This window comes from Salarias fasciatus, chromosome 12 (assembly GCF_902148845.1).
Source record: "Salarias fasciatus chromosome 12, fSalaFa1.1, whole genome shotgun sequence".
In the NCBI taxonomy this organism is placed as follows: Eukaryota; Metazoa; Chordata; class Actinopteri; order Blenniiformes; family Blenniidae; genus Salarias; species Salarias fasciatus.
Window position 1 is genome coordinate 10069199 of NC_043756.1, and position 19106 is coordinate 10088304.

At 39.5% G+C, this 19106-nt stretch overlaps 1 protein-coding gene across 2 annotated transcripts in view; it reads left to right on the plus strand.

Moving 5' to 3' along the window:
• The window catches only part of mctp1a (multiple C2 domains, transmembrane 1a), a 132222-nt gene that overhangs the window by 23145 nt on the left and 89971 nt on the right, over window positions 1-19106 (plus strand). The window contains exon 1 of one of the 2 annotated variants that reach the window (XM_030105452.1): window positions 3604-3680. The exons of the other annotated variant lie outside the window; for it this stretch is intronic. Coding sequence (XP_029961312.1) covers window positions 3639-3680 — 42 coding nt within the window. The 5' untranslated portion in view covers window positions 3604-3638. Of the gene's footprint in view, window positions 1-3603; window positions 3681-19106 lie in introns of those variants that run through there. 2 annotated transcript variants of the gene reach the window in all.

A 19106-nucleotide genomic window follows, 5' to 3' on the forward strand; every position in this document is an offset into this window, starting at 1 on the left:
TGTGCCCCCTATGGTCTGGCAAGGCTTTGCTCCTCACATGCATAGAGATCAGAAAGGTTTTACAGAAAAGAACAAAAATATATATGCTCCCTATTGTGGAAATCTGTAAGCATTTCTATCTTTTCATTCCAGCTATCGGGTATTATTTATTTATATCCTGTATCATTTCAGGCATTCCTGATACTTAAATCTGCCCCTGACTTTTTTTTATTTGTTGTGGCTCCCAATGCTGCTGCCAGTTGTTTTCCTGTGTAATGCTTTCTGTATCTGCCATCTGATAATCCTCCTCCTCTCTCGGCAACAGATTTGCCTTTCAGCTATCCATTCTATGCCAATGCACACATCTGACTATTTTATAATGGTTTCTTCTCCCTTGACCTTCCCAAAGCCTGAAACACTTTTTTCCTTTTGACTTGTGAAGTGAACCTTTCCACTGTTTCTCACTGGATCAACCAGGATTCTATTTTTTCCTCAGAAGTGCAGTACTCTGTCAGGAATACCCTTAACATGTGTTGTATGAACTGACAGAAAGAAAAACATGGTGGATAGCCCTGACAACAGAACAGAAGGAGATGAACTGAAAAGATTGCTCTTTACATTATTTACAGCTTACATACATGCTTGAGGGGACTGTACAGCACTGTCATCTATCAATGACGCAAAGATGTCTGCAGCATGAAGCATGCACACATACACTGTGCGCGTTTCCTGCAAAAATTACTTATTAGCGATGCAGAGACCAGTCAATAAACAATGAGTGCACAAATAAATAGGCCCATTAAGGCAGCTGTACTTAAGGCTACCGCATTCTTTTTCGCACACACATACACACACACTCAACTCATTGTTTCTAAACATTGATTGGCCACCTAAGTGGAAAAAAAAAATCCCTGAATTGCTTCAGCTTGATGACTAAAGGTGAAGTACCGGCCCATTCAGCATAAAAGTTGTGGCTGTTCTGATTTCAGAGATTTTCATGCCCCGTCTTGGTTTCACAATACATACTATTTTACAATGGTAAAGGGTAAATAATTCAGATTTTTACATTGACACTGAACCATTCAGCTGACTTTTTGATGCGCTGACATTTATACATATTTCATGTTAACGGCAGACCTGGATTCAAATCACAAGTGATGTGCTTCATTCCTCTCCCCATGAGTTGCCTCCTTAATTCTCCTTCCCCCCATGGATTAGCAGAAGCTCTTTCAGCTCTGTGTCTTCAAATTAAGCACCAGTTTTGCTAGATTGTCATCACAACCTACCAGCTCTATGATATTGACCATGTTTATGTTATGTTATGTTATGTTATGTTATGAATGAACTGTTCAGGTTAATCTGCTAGTTGTGAGATATTCCTAATGTCATGTTGATCATGAAAAACCCAAGGAAGCATTAATTACTTAGCAAAAATGTAGGCAGCAGTGTCTCTCTGTGGCTTTTTTTCTGAGCTGTTCAACCCATTTCTCAGTCAGGATGCATTTCTGCAATGATGTCCTTGTATTTTACAGGGGAGAACAGAGAGAAGCAAACTGCTCCTCAGTGGCTGTCAGATCTTTTACTAGAGTCAAATCAAAGTTCTGGTGTCTGCCGGCGGGTTGGTCAGGCTTTCACAAAATTCAAGCTGAGTTACAGAGGGCGTTTTGACTTGAGCTTCTGCTTAAAGTCAAAGTATTAATGATGTCCTTACCGAGTTGTTTTCCTGATTAAACAAAGGTTTTGCTATGGTTGACTATTCTAAAAAAGGAAAGGATTTTTTTAATTCACAAAATTAGATTTTAAACATTTGTAATAACATCGGATTTGAATGTTGTTGAAATAAAACACAGTTCACGTCCTGCAGTTACAATTTTGAGCTGCAGTATTCAGGCATAACATTTTCCATTAAACTCGCGAAGCCTTTACATTCAACAAACTTACGTCAAAGTACATCTTGTCAGGTCATGCTTGTGACGAACACCGCTATCATTTCAGACCCCTGGCAGCAGGAGCCATGGCTCTCATCTTATTAATATCCAACGGCTCTGCAGCAAAATGCAAGTTGCTGCCTGACATTTGAGGAGCACCTTGTGCATGGATATAGCACTAACTAGCCAATATTTCTGGTTCCAGCTAGCGAGGGGGTGGACATTTAATCCTTCACCCAACTATTCAAGCAAATTCCTAGCGAGTGAATTGGCAACTACACTTAATGCCTCTGCAGAATTGTGTTTATTAAAACATTTTTAGACTGCCTCAACAGTCTAACATTTGAAGCATTTTTAAAATATTTAAGAGTTATTTGTTGAAACCCAAATAGCTATCTGGTTTGAAAGACTTTCTTTGCAATGGTGTGACTATTTAACAAATGTATAGAATGGCTGATTTAGGGTATTTACAGTTACAATACCAAACTGACTACATACATTCACTAAAAGATGCCCAGTGGTGTGTTATCCTGCAAAAATAAGTTGATGTTCCTTCTCTTTGAAATCTGAGTGGTTTCTCCTGTTGTTTCCATTCTGCACAGATGGTGTTCATACTGCACTGTAATAGTGCAAGACAGCTCTCTGTATAGCTATCAATCAATCAATCTATCAATCAGTCAGTCACAGGAGAATAAACACCATGCCAGTCAAACCCATTTTGTGCATTCCTCTATAGTGCAGGGAAAATGTCTGATCTGATCAGTTGAAATGCCTGTGGGAGCAGGATGACAGTGTGTAGGGGCTGTATACAATACCTACAATGCTAAAACACTGCAAATGACTGGAGGTTCATTTTGAAACTAAATGAATGTTAGAAAATCTGCATGTAATATTTACCTGGGTCATTGTATATGTCAGGCTTACTGGTTTTATTCATGTTAAATGGTTGTCAAGCCAGAAATGGATCCACTGGTGTGCATGAGAGTGAATCTGAGGTGTACCATGAAGGAATTCAGATGAAATCATGCATTACAGTCCACTCAGAATTTTCATACTGTCTCTCTCTGTCTTTCATACTGTCTCTCTACCATACTGTGTGTCAAAGCTCAGTCATTGTCTTTGTGTTGTATTGTTCAGTAAATCTGACATGTAATCCCAATCAAATGCCCAACTGAGAGGATTTATTGAAGTGAAACCCTGATCTGTCACTGACTAAGCATCTGTAGACACCATGACAGCAACCAATACTGATTTCCTGGCTCTGCCATGCTTCACTTTAAAAAAAAAAAAAAAAAAAAAAAAAAGATTTCATCCTAGAAAATTGGTCAGTTTACAGTGAGTGGTTCCGCCCAGTTGTGTGAATGAGAGAGAGAGACAGAGAGAGAAAAACAGAGAGAGAGGGACAGAGAGAGAGAGTGAGAGAGAGACAGTGAGAAAGAGAGAGAGAGAGAGAGAGAGAGAGAGAGAGAGAGAGAGAGAGAGAGAGAGAGAGAGAGAGAGATCTGCCCAGCTGTGAGGATGAGTGACTGCCGGTGGGGTCTGCAAGAACCCCACAGCTGGTCTCCCCTCTGCTGTTGGTGTGTGTGAGGAAATTATTGAGCGAGTCAGTCTTGTGTGTGCGTGAGTGTGTGTGTGTGTATGTGTGGCTCTTCCATATAGGAGAGCAAGCCAGCAGCAGCAGCAGCAGCAGCAGCAGCAGCAGCACTACAGCGGAGCGTGTTGAGTGTCTGGATGTTAGCGCTGCCTCTCTCAGCTGCGGGACGAAGCCTTACTGTAGGTATTCAATTACTCATGTACTCGATGCTATCTTGACTTTTTTCCTTTTTTCAAGCTATATATTTCTGCATACAAATTTTTCTTGCTTGCTAAAATATTACAATATTGAGAGTCAAGATAAAGGATGTTATTACAGGAGCATTCATTTATTATTTCAGTGATGAAGTAGGGATTACAGGTATTACAATGTGCCTCTCATTAATCAGATGTTTCCATCACTTCAGCACGTTTACACATTTGCATGCCGAACAGACTTTCCACGAGAATTTCCATAAAGCTTTGTTTGCAGAGTGTTTCCAAAAGAAGGCATTGCCCATCTTTAAACTACAGGTGTTTGTGTATGCATTTGTATGTGTGGTGAGGGATGAAAGGGTGGAGGTGCAGAGGGTGTGTCGTGTCCAGTTTCCAGTAGTGTGTGCAACCTGAGCTGACTGCTAGTGTGACATGACACAGGCGTGGTAGTCAGACTTGGCAAGGAAGTGGAGGAACAAGGGAAAAAAATAAGGTGCTTTAATCTGACATTTAATAAATGTGTGATACAAATTGAGATGGATCTTCCTCAGCATGTTTCAATCTTGGCTAAAGAAGTGTAAGAAAGATAAATGGTATTTTGCTTGTGCGGTCCCATTCCCATTGTCTTTTTTCCTTAATTCCTGTTTCACGATCCTGGTGGTAAACGTGCTCTGAATGCGAGATAAGCCTGACTGTGAGACGGGGGACAGGAAAGTCAGAGATGGAGGAGGAAGACGACGAGGTGTAAGAGGGGGTATTGAAAGGACTGAGGCAAGGCAGCAAAGAAGGGCACGAGAAGACTACAGCAGGCGAAACTAGAGGGGATAGCCTGAGGAGGAGGAGGATGAAAAATAGTCTAATGGGACGATGTGTGAGAGATTCTCTTGTGGAATCTTCTTGCAGACAAATGCTGGATAAGTTGCAGGGATTAAAAACAGATCGATTTTCAAGAGCTGCTAATGGGCTGTAAACAAGGTGATTTTCACAACACTTTTTTAAATCTGCCAAAATAACACTAATATGTTTATTTGTCACCTGAAAGAACACCATAAAAAATAAAAAAGCCCACAATTTGGGACTGAATTCCAAAAAAAGAAAACATTTCTGGTTACATGGCCTGCATATTTAGTGGTGTACAGGACATGCATAATGCACACAGTGGTGGTGTTCCCCTGGGAAGAGCTTAATGTGTTTTTAACGCTAAGTGCAGAATTTGCACCACAGTTTTCTATGGGAATGTGTTTTTTACTGAGTCTTTCATTTTTCCATCCAAATTACATCTGCTGTGCTACGGTATCTTGTGTGAGATTGCAGATTAATAAAGTAATTCAACATAAAAGCTACCACGAAAGAAAAGATCAGATTTCATTGTTAAGTCCAAGAATGGCAATTCAGATGATTGAGGGTGATACTCTAATCATTCTGTACAGTAATTAATTCATGACATAAATGGCTTTGATGCACTTATCTTCACTTACCACAATTTCAGTTCCGTAGTTACTCACAATTTTTCTTGAAACAAGGACAATTTATTTCATCCATATAAATAAAAAAAAACCTGGCAATGCAAGGTTTTTGCTATCTCAACTAATGGTACGGAAGATGTCAGGAAATTTGTCTTTGGTAGATTATTTGCTTTGTTATAACAATGCTTTTTGATACTTGCATACATTTAGCAAGCCTGTTAGATTCCATTTGGAAGGTAAATAATCCCAAACAGCTTTTTTGTTGACTCCTTTTTGGTGTTGCTGGTAGGATAACACTCGTTCAGTGACATTTATTTATTTATGTATTTATTTTTCATTTTTTTCATCAAATTTTCCCAGTTTTGGTGGGTAGCTTAATGTCCACAGCTAATTTACAGCAGCCATCTGCTACTCAGGCTATGTTGGCTTCCAAATGAACTTTCAGAGTGTAAACAAACTTTCAGACATTAATAGATGACATGTCAATGTATGCAGCAGTGTGAAACAACTTTTAATAACTTAAAGCATTTGGCTGGTGTGAGCGAACCCTTTGCCGGGAGACCTGGGCAGGACAAAGTGTTGTTGCTTGCCTAAATGCTTGTGCCAGTAAGAAAACACATGGAAGAAATGTGTATGTTGATAAAAGTGTCACAGCATTAATTTTCTTGAAAAATGAATAATAGTTTCAGTCAGCCTCCTGAACTCTGGAGGTTGCTTACACGTGTTGGTGTTGCTCAGGGTGTTTTACTGCTATATCTATATCTATATCTATCTATACACACACACACACACACACACACACACACACACACACACACACATATACTGTATATTGGCAAAAAATACTCTTTTCTCACATATATATTGAATTGTTTTTGAATCAGTCAGGTGAGCTCCCACTCTTTCATATGATCAATCTATTTTTTTCAACCCTTGGCAGATTGTTTCATATGCATCACCTGCTCTATGCAGAAATACCATATCCTCTCCTTCACTTCACACTTTTAGACATTGATGTTGATGATATTGATAGTATTGGTTGATTTTCTATTTATTCCATACTTTGATCAGAAATGTCTTACTGTGTTAGGGGAGTACTTGATGAACAGTCAGATTGAACTGGAAAGTGAAGATGGTTTGAATTGGAGATAGAGGATGTTGATTTCTAGGCCTCTGTATATTGACTCTCCTGTCCTTAGAAGATCTTTTGATGCATAAATGTTGAACAGTGTTGTCTGATCTGGTGAGTGTAACCTTTACAACACAGGTCCTTCAGTTTCATTTTAACATTTTTTCCACAATGTTTGAAACTTGTTCAGCTTAAAAAAAAAAAGAAAGAAAGCTGTAGATGTGGTAATAAATCAGATGAACCAATTAAGTTATGTATGCTGCAGCAGATCTAAGTGTCATGTGAAGAGCTGCTGTGCAGATCAGAGCTGTATTACTGCATCACGACTCAGCTGATGGTTGGGCGGTGGAGGGTTGGGGTTTTGTGGGGTAGTGCTGCGCTGCCAGTGGCAGTCATTTCTGATAAGCGGTCACGCCTTGTCAAGCATAGTCGATATAATGCTATTGATGCCAATGAATAGGAGGCATTTTGTAACACATGAGAACCTAAACCATTTCAGGCCAAGATAGGTAACGGCTGATGGGAGGTGGAAGAGAATAACGCCCCAAGAGTTTGAAGACATCACAAAGATAGTGGACTGGATGTTTTCTTTTTTTTTGTCCTCATTAATTTGTACCGGAGAAGATGGAGCGTGTAACAATGCAAAAATGGTAATGCTGCCACTGGCTCTGCAGTTTTTAAAGAGTTCACAAGGGATTTGAAGACACAGAAGTGCATTTATAATAAAACACCCTGTTACGCTTGCATTTCTTCGAAAGCACTTCTGACTAGCATACAAACTGACTGTCGGAGATAAAAACAAGTAATCGTAGTGGTGAGTGTTAAAGACTTCTATTTATGAGCGATATCAGATGTTACATGTATGAGTTCTTGTTCATATATTATTTACATTATTACAGTGTTGTGATTTATTTAGCTACAAATAAAGAACATCCTGATGTCACTTACAGCTTACAGGCTGTGTGAACCTATAGCTGTAAGTGACAGCATTACAGCCACAGGTTCATTTAAACACTTGGCTTGATGAAATAAAATGAAGTCAGTCAAATAAGATAAATTGTGATCAGGCTTGATGTTCAGTTGTTGGCTTCCTTTTTCTTGCATAGGTCAGTCCCTTATGGAATTCACATTTTCTTTTATCACAAGATTACATGCAGAAGTCCATCACCCTGAAAAATACCAGCATGTCAAGTCATATTAGCGCTCAGCAAACGCTAACATTAACTCATGTGTTTGTGAAAATATATTACTGTAGGAGTAAATAAAGAAAGTAGTGGTAGTTTTAATTGACGCATCACTGTCATTATTGATCCAAGCACAAAAGTTCATTATTGGTTGCGTTTTTATTCCAAATACATATAGTTCCCATTTGAGGAATCAGTTTTCCTGATATGTCCTTATTGATGCCAGTGCAAGACCCATTGAAAATGCATTATGAAAATTAAAAAATAGTCAGTGAGGACCGGCATCCACTTCTTTAAGATTAAAATGGACAAAGTATCAGTAAGACAGCAGCAGGATATTTTTGAAAACATGCCAAAAATTGATGTTTCTTCCTTCTGATACCTATAAACTGTATTGCATTTCACCATATATGATATATTCACAGCTTTTGTGCGTGGGAGAGGTTGAAGCTTTAAAAATTTATGGACATCAGCAGTCTTCTCAATTGTTTGTTTCTGTTGTGAAGCTGCTGATCCAGCAAATAAAAGGCAAGGATGTTCTCGACGGATGTGTTCTGCACCGACAGGAGCTGTGCTCTGCTCTGCATGAGAGTCGTGTCAATGTGATCTCAGCCTGGCACTGATTTTTCTCGGGTTAGCTGACAGGCTGGGTTGGCAGCATGATGTCCAGCTTCGTCTGACTGCAGTGTCAGCAACACTTGATGCTGGCGTGGTTTGTAAACTGCATCAAATGCTGTGACAAAACGTGTGGGAAAACGCTGGTATTATTCTGCATTTAGCCAATAGAATTTTTTAAGTCAGAATTTTTTCACAATTTTTAAGACTTATTTGAGTCTTGTTTTTATGTCTCTCTGTTTCCTGAAAAAGACTACTTCTGTTTTCTGTCTATTTACCTGTCTTCTTTTTGTGTCTTCATGATTCATTCCGTCAAGGCTTTCTCTTCAGTTCCAACTTATCAACTGTCTGCTGTTTTTCACTCATCAATCTTCACCACTTATTTCCATGTTGAGCAATCATTCACTCTCTCTCTCTCTCTCTCTCTCTCTCTCGCTCTCTCTTGCTCTCTCCCTCTAAAATGTTCACTACTGTGCACCCCCTCCCCTCTTCTTTCACTTCCTCTGCCGTAGTCCTTCTGTCTCAGTGAAAGATCTTTCTCCTTCATTATTTATGGAGAGCGGTTGCGTTGTGTAACTGTCAGGTGCAGGAGGCGAGAGTGCTCTTTCTCCAGCAGTATATTCCTTTTAATGCCAGCAGGTTCATGTCTGATGTGTCCTTGTCAGTATGACTATATTTTGTCACATTATCCATTGTACATTAGCATCACCTACAAGTATCTTGAAATAGTACGTCAATAATATTATAAAAGGATATTAACATTTAGCATTTGCAATCTACGACACAGGCATTTTTATGCCCTTTTGAAGGGCTGCCAGACATAACTTGACTGGCCTCAGGTTGGTAACATCAGAAATATATTTGGTGAATTTAATTCTAGCGTCTCTGTCGTGACACCGTTTGTCTAATTTGGTAGATAAGCGTAATGGTGATTGACCTCGGCTTTGTAATTATGATGGCAGGGATGTGATATCTGTGATCAGGACAAAAGGGATCTTCAGCTTCCAAATCCATCTGACTCTCCAACATAGCCCACACCTTTACTTCCTGTGAACTGAGCAGAAATTGAAGCACACTGTTACCCTTTCACAGAGACCACAGTAATCATTTCACGAACAAAAGGCTTTTCTCTTTGTCTCAATAAGTGCTACTTTTACTGTCAAAAAAACAAAAAAGCACCAATCTAATCCAGTAAAAATATTGATGCTCACTAAAGCTGAAACCTTCTGTTGGGATGGCAGGATTTCCTCTTGTGGGCTTACAATCATCTATGTCTTTGTCTAAACACAGGATTTTGAAAATTCCAAATTTTCCCTTATTCATTCTTAGTCAGAATCTTGATGGATGTTGCTTGGATTTAGAGCTGCTAACAGTGTTAGTATAAAATGTGACTAATAGGAAACAAACAGAACAAGAGGAAAAAGTGTCTTCCTCTGTTAGATGAACAGCATCCAATATGCAGACAGCATCGATGAAATATCATCAAATTCTGTATAATGTGGACAAAATTAGGGTTTTTCAGGCATTTATAGGTTTTTTTCACAGTACCTAAGCCAAATAAACTAAAAAAAACCCAACCTATCCTTTCTGAGTGGTTCTCCTACATTTTGGTTATTTTAGTCTTTTCAGAGCAGCAGCAGCAAAGCATAGGTCTGACTGTGAATCTCTGAAGAGGGAGAGGGGTACAGCACAGGCCACCAGGATTTGCTTGTAAAATCCATACAAATATGCTTGATATCTTGTAATCTGCATAGAACAAATCCATATAACTTTAAGTGTTTAACATTTTTTGTTTGTGTGATTGCTGAAATATTCTTGCTTGGCACTGAAAACAAAGGGAGTTTCCTCTTATGCTCTTGTTGTCTTGGGCATTTTTCCACAATGAAACACAATCACAACTCACAGAATGCACAATTAAATCACCCAAGTCAACAAGAGAAATAACATGCAGACCAACAACATGAAAAAATCCATTGAGTACATTCATTTTACACTTTTCAATATCTGTTTAACTCTGCTACCAAATAAAATCCCATTGTATTGTCAGTGTGTAAGGTGCATGAGTGCAAGTGAAGTGAGATCTCATCATGGATGGCGTGAGATAGTGATTAAAACACAGACATACTGTGTACAGACCCACGCAAATACAGACTCCAATATAATCTTGCTTATCATGGGATTTACTGGGTAAGAGTCTTTCCTCTTCTCTGTGGTCCTTTATTTATGTTGACCACTCACTCCACCATGTACCAAAGTAGGCCAAGCCACACAGCTCAGCCCTGACATCTGCTCCCACTGGGAGAGGCAGCTGGCAGAAAGAGCAGAAACTGGGTTAGTGTTCTACGTATGGCGGTCGGAGGTGTACAATCACACACAGAGGGCCACTGGGGCCATGCTGAGAGGCCCTGCGATCATTAAGGACAGAGATTGCTCCTAATTGTTCCAGGGGACTGGTTGTTGGGTGGAACTGCTGACATTGCTCTTGAGCAGGTCCATAGTTGAAACAGGAAGTTTCAACTTTCTGTTGCTGTAGCAGACCTTCAACTCACCCATTGTGGCTCAAGACCAGTTACCTTCTCAAGGTTTGGACCGCTAGATGGATATCTGAAACAATTTCAGACCAATTATCTTCTTGACTCCAGATTTTCCTGGCTTTTTTCTTTTCTTTTGTCTTTTATTATTCAATCCTCTAAGGCTTATGCTTGTTTTGGAGTTCAAATTAGATATGTTAGCTACTATTATTTACTCTAGCGCAGCCCATTTCCAATAATTGCAATTAAAGTGATTTTTAGTTAACTGCATAATAAATGTGCAGAAATATGGAATTGTGTCTTAAGGCGGAAAGGGGTATTTTGTTATTTTCTTTCAGTGATAAGCTTCATATCGTTCTCACTGCTTGGAAAGCTCTGGGGATACACTAACCTTCTTTGACAGGAATGTATGCAGCACTCAGGCTACGCTGCAGAAATGTCAGAGAAAACAGATACGATGCCAAAGCACATACAGCCCACATTCGAATCCTGTTATATGGGCAAAAAGTGTTTCTGACAAACACGGACAGTTTTGGCTTTATCTTTAAATTCAAACATTTTTTTTAGGCAGTCTTTTTTGACTTACAAGGATATTATCCATGTTGAAAGTTGACGTTTATCATTTTTCAGTATATGATGACAAAACACGACTCATCAGTAGATTAGACTCAAAGAAAAACCCAACATCATCAGGGCCTCATTAGGGCTTATCATTAAGTTTATTGTTATACAGTACAGACATTTGATATACACAATCTGCAATTTGTCACTTTAACAGCAGAAGCAGCAGCAGCAGCGGCAATATTCAGCTCAAGGTTTTGTTAATTTGCTTGTGTGCACTGTGATCCTACTATTTATTCCCAAATTTATGGCAGCGTGTGAATCACTGATGGATGAGAGATTGTGCTGTAAGATGCTTTCAAATAAGGAGACCAGGAAGGGGAAATTGTCCTTGATGATTTTCTGGGAAATAGTGAATCTTTTGTTCATTCTCTGTTTCATCAATGACACTTTATATATACTGTCAATAACTGTTCAATCTTTTGTCTTCAATAATTTCTCCTGTCTGATCTTTCATTCCACACACGTCCACCACTGCTTGTTTCTTTACTGCTACATAAAGGATTAAATCAGGTATTTATGGAGCTGTGGAGACCCTGTTTGATTAAAAGTCTTTTGGAGGTTCATTAATCTTTGAGAAAGTAGATTGTTCATATCTAAAGACTGATTGATTACAGTTATTGATGGTTGCATGTTGCTAATAGACAGAGAATAATGCTTTGGAAGTCAATCGTTAGCAGTAACTGTTGAACTGTGGTTCAGAACAGATGCTGATTCAAAGCCTCAAAGTTACCTTATCTCCCTTTTTTTACCTTCTCTCACGTGTGATCACTGACACAGCCTGTTACAGCTGCATTGTTTCAAAAGATGGTAAGTGTTGTACATACTGCTCAAAATTCCTGATTGATTATGGGTTGTGGGCTAGGGTTAACCCGTGACCTTTAGTATGCAGTAGGGAACCCAGGTTCAAATCCCAGTTGTGGCAGGTAGGGCATTTGGTGTAAAGACAAGTTCATAGAGTAAGTTGCAATGATTTTCTGTGGCAGCACTGAAAAGTGGAACAGTTGAATAGATATTAGTGATATTGATTGCAGTTACTAAATACTTCCTTACCAAGTTGTTGACAAGTCACTGGTGACTTGGCAAACTCATTGTTCCATTATAGATTAACATGCCAGTTATATCATAATTGTGAACTTCATTATTATTGCTTCTTGTGACACTTGCAATTGCATGTCCAATTGCAGTCAAAGCGGTGTGGGTTAGTCTTAAAAAATTGACAGATTTACTCAACTAATTTGTCAGTCAGTTGAAAGGAGATGGTCTAACGTCTGGATACGATCAATTCTTGACAAAAGTATATTGATAATCTGAAGACGCAGCACTAAAATAGTTGGGATGATCTGCAAATAAAACCTTATATTGTTTTGGTTTAAAGCTAGGGTTGGCAATCTTGGAAAACTAGCATGTAGCACGAATGTAGCATCTCCCCAAGGCTCCGCCCAGCTCCCACCCCATTGGAGGAGCTCCGTTGGGAGCGGAGACGCAGAGACGTTCCGCGCGCGTGGTGCGCGCGGTGCGCGCAGCACTTCCGCGTCCAGTGCGTTCCTGGCGTAACCTGTCCTCAGCGCTTCGTTTCTTCGTTTTTCTTTATTTGCACTATGCCAAGTATGGCGCACTCACCGGTAAGTAAAGCCCCAAACATTCTTTTCCGCCATTCTGCAACGACGCTCCGTCCTTCTACGTGCGCACTGAATCAGGGTCAGTGCACGCCATTGACATGTACGCGCAGGGGTCAGATTGAACGGCGAAGGGATTTGATTGGTTTAAAAAAAGGTGTCCCGTCAAGACGATTGGTTGCTGTTTTTCCCGTTTTACTCCTGCTGTAGATAGCGGATATTTTCCAAACTACTTTAAGAACACGCTATGAATTGTTTCCCATCGGGTCATAAAGATCATTTTAACCAGTATTTAAAAAAATGTATCTCATTCAAATCGCCAACCCTAGCTTTAAGGTTCACATTTTAGCCTCATTCATGTTCATCTTGATACTGCCACATTTATCATGATTTAGCTTCTGCCAGTTGATTCAGCATTTATAATTGTAGTGCTCTTACCCTCAGGGTGCACAAATGTTTTACAGTCAGTGGAGATATCGGTAATTTTACTAATTTATTCTCAATCACAATATCATGCACTTTCTAGTCCTTTCATTGCTTTCCCACCAATGTGACTGTGGCTCTCGCTCACCTATTTATAATTATGATTAACTGATGAACGGAAATCATCCTCTCAGCTGTTAAGCCTATTTTTGCATCAGGATAATAGACCAGCTCGATGAGTTCATTTTAGCATAATAATTGCTTTTTAATAGTAAACAAGTGGTCTGCATTGTATTATAATGACTGAATGTTTTTCTCATCAGTAATCTGTCAGACTGTGATTTTGAATTAATGAAGTGAATCACTTCAGGCTCACCTACCTGCACCCCTCACCTTGAGTTTGATCTGTCTGAAGTTTCATTAAAGCAGTGGGAAAGCAGAGAGTGAAGTAGTCTGCTCTTTGTGTAGCAAACCACAAGGCTGTTATTAAGTGGGGGGGGAAAAAAAAACCCACCAAAGAGGTCATTATCTAGTGGAATGGCTGCTGGCTGTCCGCCCGATATTCTGCACTGGCCCTGTGTTCTGTCACATTATGCATAACCTGGCTACACACACTGCGGAGAAGAGAGGTTCAGTAATGGGTCTGAGATAGTGGCATTCAGTGGAAAAGCTTGTTTGGTCAGGCCAAATTAATGGATTGTATTTTTTTTTCCTCCGAGGAACTGAATGAATACAATAATAAGCCATATGCACTGTTCATCATAGAGATGAAACTCTGTAAGTCCGATACTCATGGTGTGAACTGCTCCTCGCGATACCAATAAAATGAAAGACAACACATACGGAGGTAAAGGACTGATAGGCTGAGGCAATGGAGCATTTCATTACAGTCACTTACTGGTGATGTGACAAATGTGTTATTGACATTTTTACCATCTGTGGCCACGGCTGATCAAATTAAAAAGAAGTTCAGTCAGCACTATGGTACCTGTGTAGATTACCACTTAAATGTTTATGAGTGGAAATATTTATTGGAAACAGAAAGATAGCTTCTTTATGATAAGAGCTGATTATCTAGTCTTGACCAAGTGGCCAAACATCCAGTAAACATAGAATCTGAGAAAACATGTCTTTCTTTTCAGATAGTCTTTGATTGGAGGTTCTTACAATTTTACACCACACTGATCTGGGACTTTGATTTTCAGTAAAAACTAACAATGATGGTTTACCAAGCCATTTTAGTTTCCAGAAGCAGAGAACACTGTTTCTGTGGCTGTCAAAGCTCACCACAGACCAAAGTATTCTGCAAGAGGTCTGAAGTAGCACTGAATGCACACTCCACTAACCTACTGCAATTTCCCCTCTATTTCATTGTAAGTAAAGCAGCTGGGTATCAAGTAATGTTTTCACCTTTAATTTAGCTTCAAAATTGTACTCAAACAAAGAAAGGCAACAAGCCATCCATATATTGATCTTCTGTGACTGGTGGGCTGCTGGGAAAAAACATTTCACTTGGCTAACCAATGAATTTAGTTTGAAAAAGCAACAATACGATACTAAAGCAAGATTTTTTGCATTCATACTTGTAACAGGGCTAAATGTAGAGAGAGAGTGTGTCACTTTATTAATCCCAAACTGGAAATGTACCTTTAAGATTTTAGAAATTCTACCTATCTCGAGAGGTGTGCCGCCCTAATTTATATTTGCGTGTTATCTTGATGGGTATTGTTTTGGCTATTAGGAAAAGAACCTGAATTGTGTAATATACCAGAGCTGTCACAGTGCTCTACAATTTGGTCCTGCAGGGATTGACTTTGAGGATGTATACAGTATTTTCAATGGTGCAGCTGTAAACAGCAGCAACACCATTCCCTTCTACTCTCTTTTCCTCCCACATATGTTCTATAATTAGTGTGAATACATGAAAGATACATTTCAGATCATCGGAAAGAGCCTCATTGCCAGACTGGAGAAGCTTCTTTAGTTCAGGGTATATGTTGTATGTTTGTTGATTCAAACACTGCAGAGGTGTCAGAACACTTTACCCAAGGGAGTACAATGGGATTGTGCAGGGATTGTGCTCATTACAAATCGTAAATGCCTTGTTTTGTCAGTGTGATGGTGTAAGAAGAAGTGGTCCCTCATGTACTCTACTGCTTACTGGGAGATGGGCAAAGTTTGCTGCCATATCAAAAACAGTATGGCTGCAATTTTTATTCCTTTCATTTATTGTTGTTTTGGTTTGTCTGAAAAATTGTTTTGCATAGAGGCTCAAGAGAAGACACTGGCTTCTAAAGCTTGACTCACTCACGGAAAGCAGAGATCCTTCTAGTAGTCCGACAGTCAGGGTTTAGTACACAAAAGATCAGCTGTCAAGCAGAGGCATACAAATTGGCAAGGCAAGGTGATATCCAAAATGCCAGACAGGGATCATCAATCAAGGAGCAAGACCAGAGAAGGATTTTACAAGAGAAAAAGGCTGGGAAGAAACAACAGAGCAAGCACTTGGCATGGCTCTCAATAAAATGGATAACAACATGAATTGTCACAAAGTAGACTGAGGCCATAGCTTTATGGCGAGGGGCTGATGAGACACGCAGCATAGTAATCAGAGGGAAGAGGAGTTCTGCGCAGTGTCGAGGAGGCAGAGAGGACGGGGCGATACAGACACGGGACAAAAGGCAAGCTCGTAATTGTACAGTCTCTAAAATTTTAACCATAATCTACGCATGTAGATGTGATGTGATTTTTAGAAACCTACGTACAACAGGAAGTTTGACTGCACCATGTCAGTCTCTGTTGTGTTGGAGGTTTTTCTTGGTTGGCATCTATTTGACGTATATCGGTTCAGTTTTCAGGCTTTTATGTCATTTACCAAGGCTTTAGAACAGTAAGTCGTTCATAAATCTGTTCTGTGGTTACAAGCCAGAGCTATTGCCATATCAACACTCAAACACAAGACTCGACATCCTTAAACTATGTGACTCTGCCTGTGTGGCCTGATGTGATCCATCAATTACCAGCATCATCTATCATTTTGTCATCTAACAAAGTGCCTCTCCACAGCTGCATGTCAAATATAGTTTTTCCTGATTAGACAACAGGCCACTTGTCTCTTCTGTTAAATTATTAGCTGATAATTTAAAATGCAAACATATGCAAATTGCTTTTATTGGCTGGATTGTTGAGAACTTGTCAAGTTAACTCTGTATGTGTTCAACTCATTGTGTTTTGGCTCAAACTAATGTTACAGAAGGCAACACAATCACTGCAGTGGACAGTCACAAATTATTTGTTGGCAAAAAACAAGAACTACTCAAGTCTTGGTTTGCTCAGCTAAAGTTGCCCAGAACACAAACTATGCCAAATTTTAACACTGAGTGGAATCAATTAAAAATATTGTATTGATTAAAATGCTTCACTTTCATAATGGAATCTATATAACATTTTACAACCATTTTAATTTGAGTGACTGCATTCTGATTCATGAGTTGCAGCAAAACCTTTCTCCCTGTTGGCTCAGTCAAGTCCACTATATTGATTATTGCTTCGAAACTGTCAAGTTGTGACTGAAGAATTCTTGAGTCATGATTTTCAGCAAATAGGAACCGAATAAAACTTTCTCATTCTGTTAATTTGTTATTATACATAACCAACCACGTTTTTACCCGACATGACAAGAGCCAAGAGTCATTGCTCATGCCAAAACGCTCCCATGTTTACACTCTAACACCACTCTAACACCTGTTGTGTTGTCTTTTTCTACATAATTAGTAAGTGTAAGACATAAAATGAATTATTCTATAGAAAACTGCTGCTATAACAAGATATTTTAACTAATACAATAACTTATATTAATGCTAGACAGTTTCTTTTTTGTTTTGAGGGCGGTAGTATCTTAATCAACAGAAGGAGAGCAGCCTTCACGTCTTTCTTAATGAGCAAAGACAGAGTAGGTGATTGTTATGCAGAAATGGAAGTGCAGAGCCTGGAAATTACCTGTCATCACGGTGAGAAACGAGAGTCTGGCTCCATATTGTGCCAAAGGCTGAATACAAGGCTTCCTCCTCCATTAAAGACGCCACTGTCGTGACATATAATCCTGGATGAGAAATATATGACTCGGGTTGATGTCCCAAAAGGGAAGTCTTCTAAGCAGCTTTGTTAGAAACCAGCTTGCCCTTTTAAAGGGAGAAATCTAACTTTGAGAAAAATCTCCCAGCTGGCCAATTTGTCATCTGGCAGCAGTCGAGTTAAGCTGTTGGGGCTCCGCCTAAAGATTTAAACATTGGCACAGCACTGCTTTAAGGAAGTAAGAAAAATGTCACCATCAGTATCCACTTTAAAGATAACAACTATTTTGTATAATGACTGAGGCTCTATTGCTCTGAATATAATCATGCTCTTTTTCCTGGTGATTTATCCTATTTGGATCTGATATTTAGTTCTCTTTGTTCTAGCATATTTCACAGTCATTAATATCTGAGTTGTTTTATATTCAAACATAGTTCTGAGAACTTCAGAGGACTTTGTAACCCTGCAATGTACGTTTCTGGCTAGTAAGTATGATAAAAGAGATCTTCAGTATTGCAAAAGTTGAGAGGAAGTATAAAGTTGAATAAATCTCACTGATGGAAAAATGTCGGTGCTCATATGGGTGACTTGGTTGATCATGCAGCTGGCACCAGATGCCACATATAGCACCAGTATTCGTAGTGACCCAGCCTTAAGCGTTACTAATGCTAACAGGAAAATGTGATCAGCAGCTTTTTGTGAACACATAGATAGTGTGACCTGGACTTTCCCGTAAATACGCTAACATTTCAATAACTTGGCTTGCACTGTGACATCTGCGTCTACACTCTGATTGTAACACTCCCTTCTCATGAGAGTTATGGTTAAAATAAGGATGCATTGATTTAAAGCTAGCAGGAAGCAGAGAGTTATACTTTCAGGACCGAGATGCCAAATGTCACTGCTGTACATATTTTACAGTTGCGTAATAATTCATTCCACACGAGCCAGCTGACTGATGTGACCATTTACACTAGAGCTTGGGGAGCTCCTGTGTCAGGGAGTGGGAAGTTATAGTCCATGTGTGGGATGTGAGTGCATCCCTGGTGACGAGCCTTCAGTGCCTGTTCACACTCCGTGCTGAAAGGATAGAATAGAACATTTTGAGCCAGATGACCTGTTCTGTTATTTTTTATTTGATGGCACGTTGCCCTGTGAGGCTTCTTTTTGATGAGACTGAAGATACTGGAAAACATGTTGTGACTTTGATTTAAAAAAGGAAAAAAAAAATCAGCTATGTCAACATTTATTTCTTCATTATATTACTTCCTTTCTCTCCCAGGAAAATTCTCTGTGTACAAATGAACCTGTCAGTCTGATCAAGTTTTGATACTGTATGTGGACTTGTGGGAGTTTACTCACTCTAATGTAACCTAATTTAGGTGAAGGAGAGTCAATAGAGATGAGGCCGTTGGAATAAATGGCAGTTTATACTGTTCCATGGAGCTCTGCTGCAGCCTGTTGCAGTAAATCCATGTAATCTACTTCTCTTGGGTGCTCTTCTTCATGGACTGCAAGCAGCAGATATTGTGCATTTTGACTGAAATCTGACACACACACACACACACACACACACACACACACACACACACACACACACACACACACACACACACATACCAGCTCCCTATAGAGTGGGTGGATGTGACATTGCCATTGGTATTTGTAACAAATTGCCGAATGCAATTTGCTTTTTCAAAGGTAGCCTTTGCATAATGGCAGAAAACTGGTATTGATTTATATTCCAAT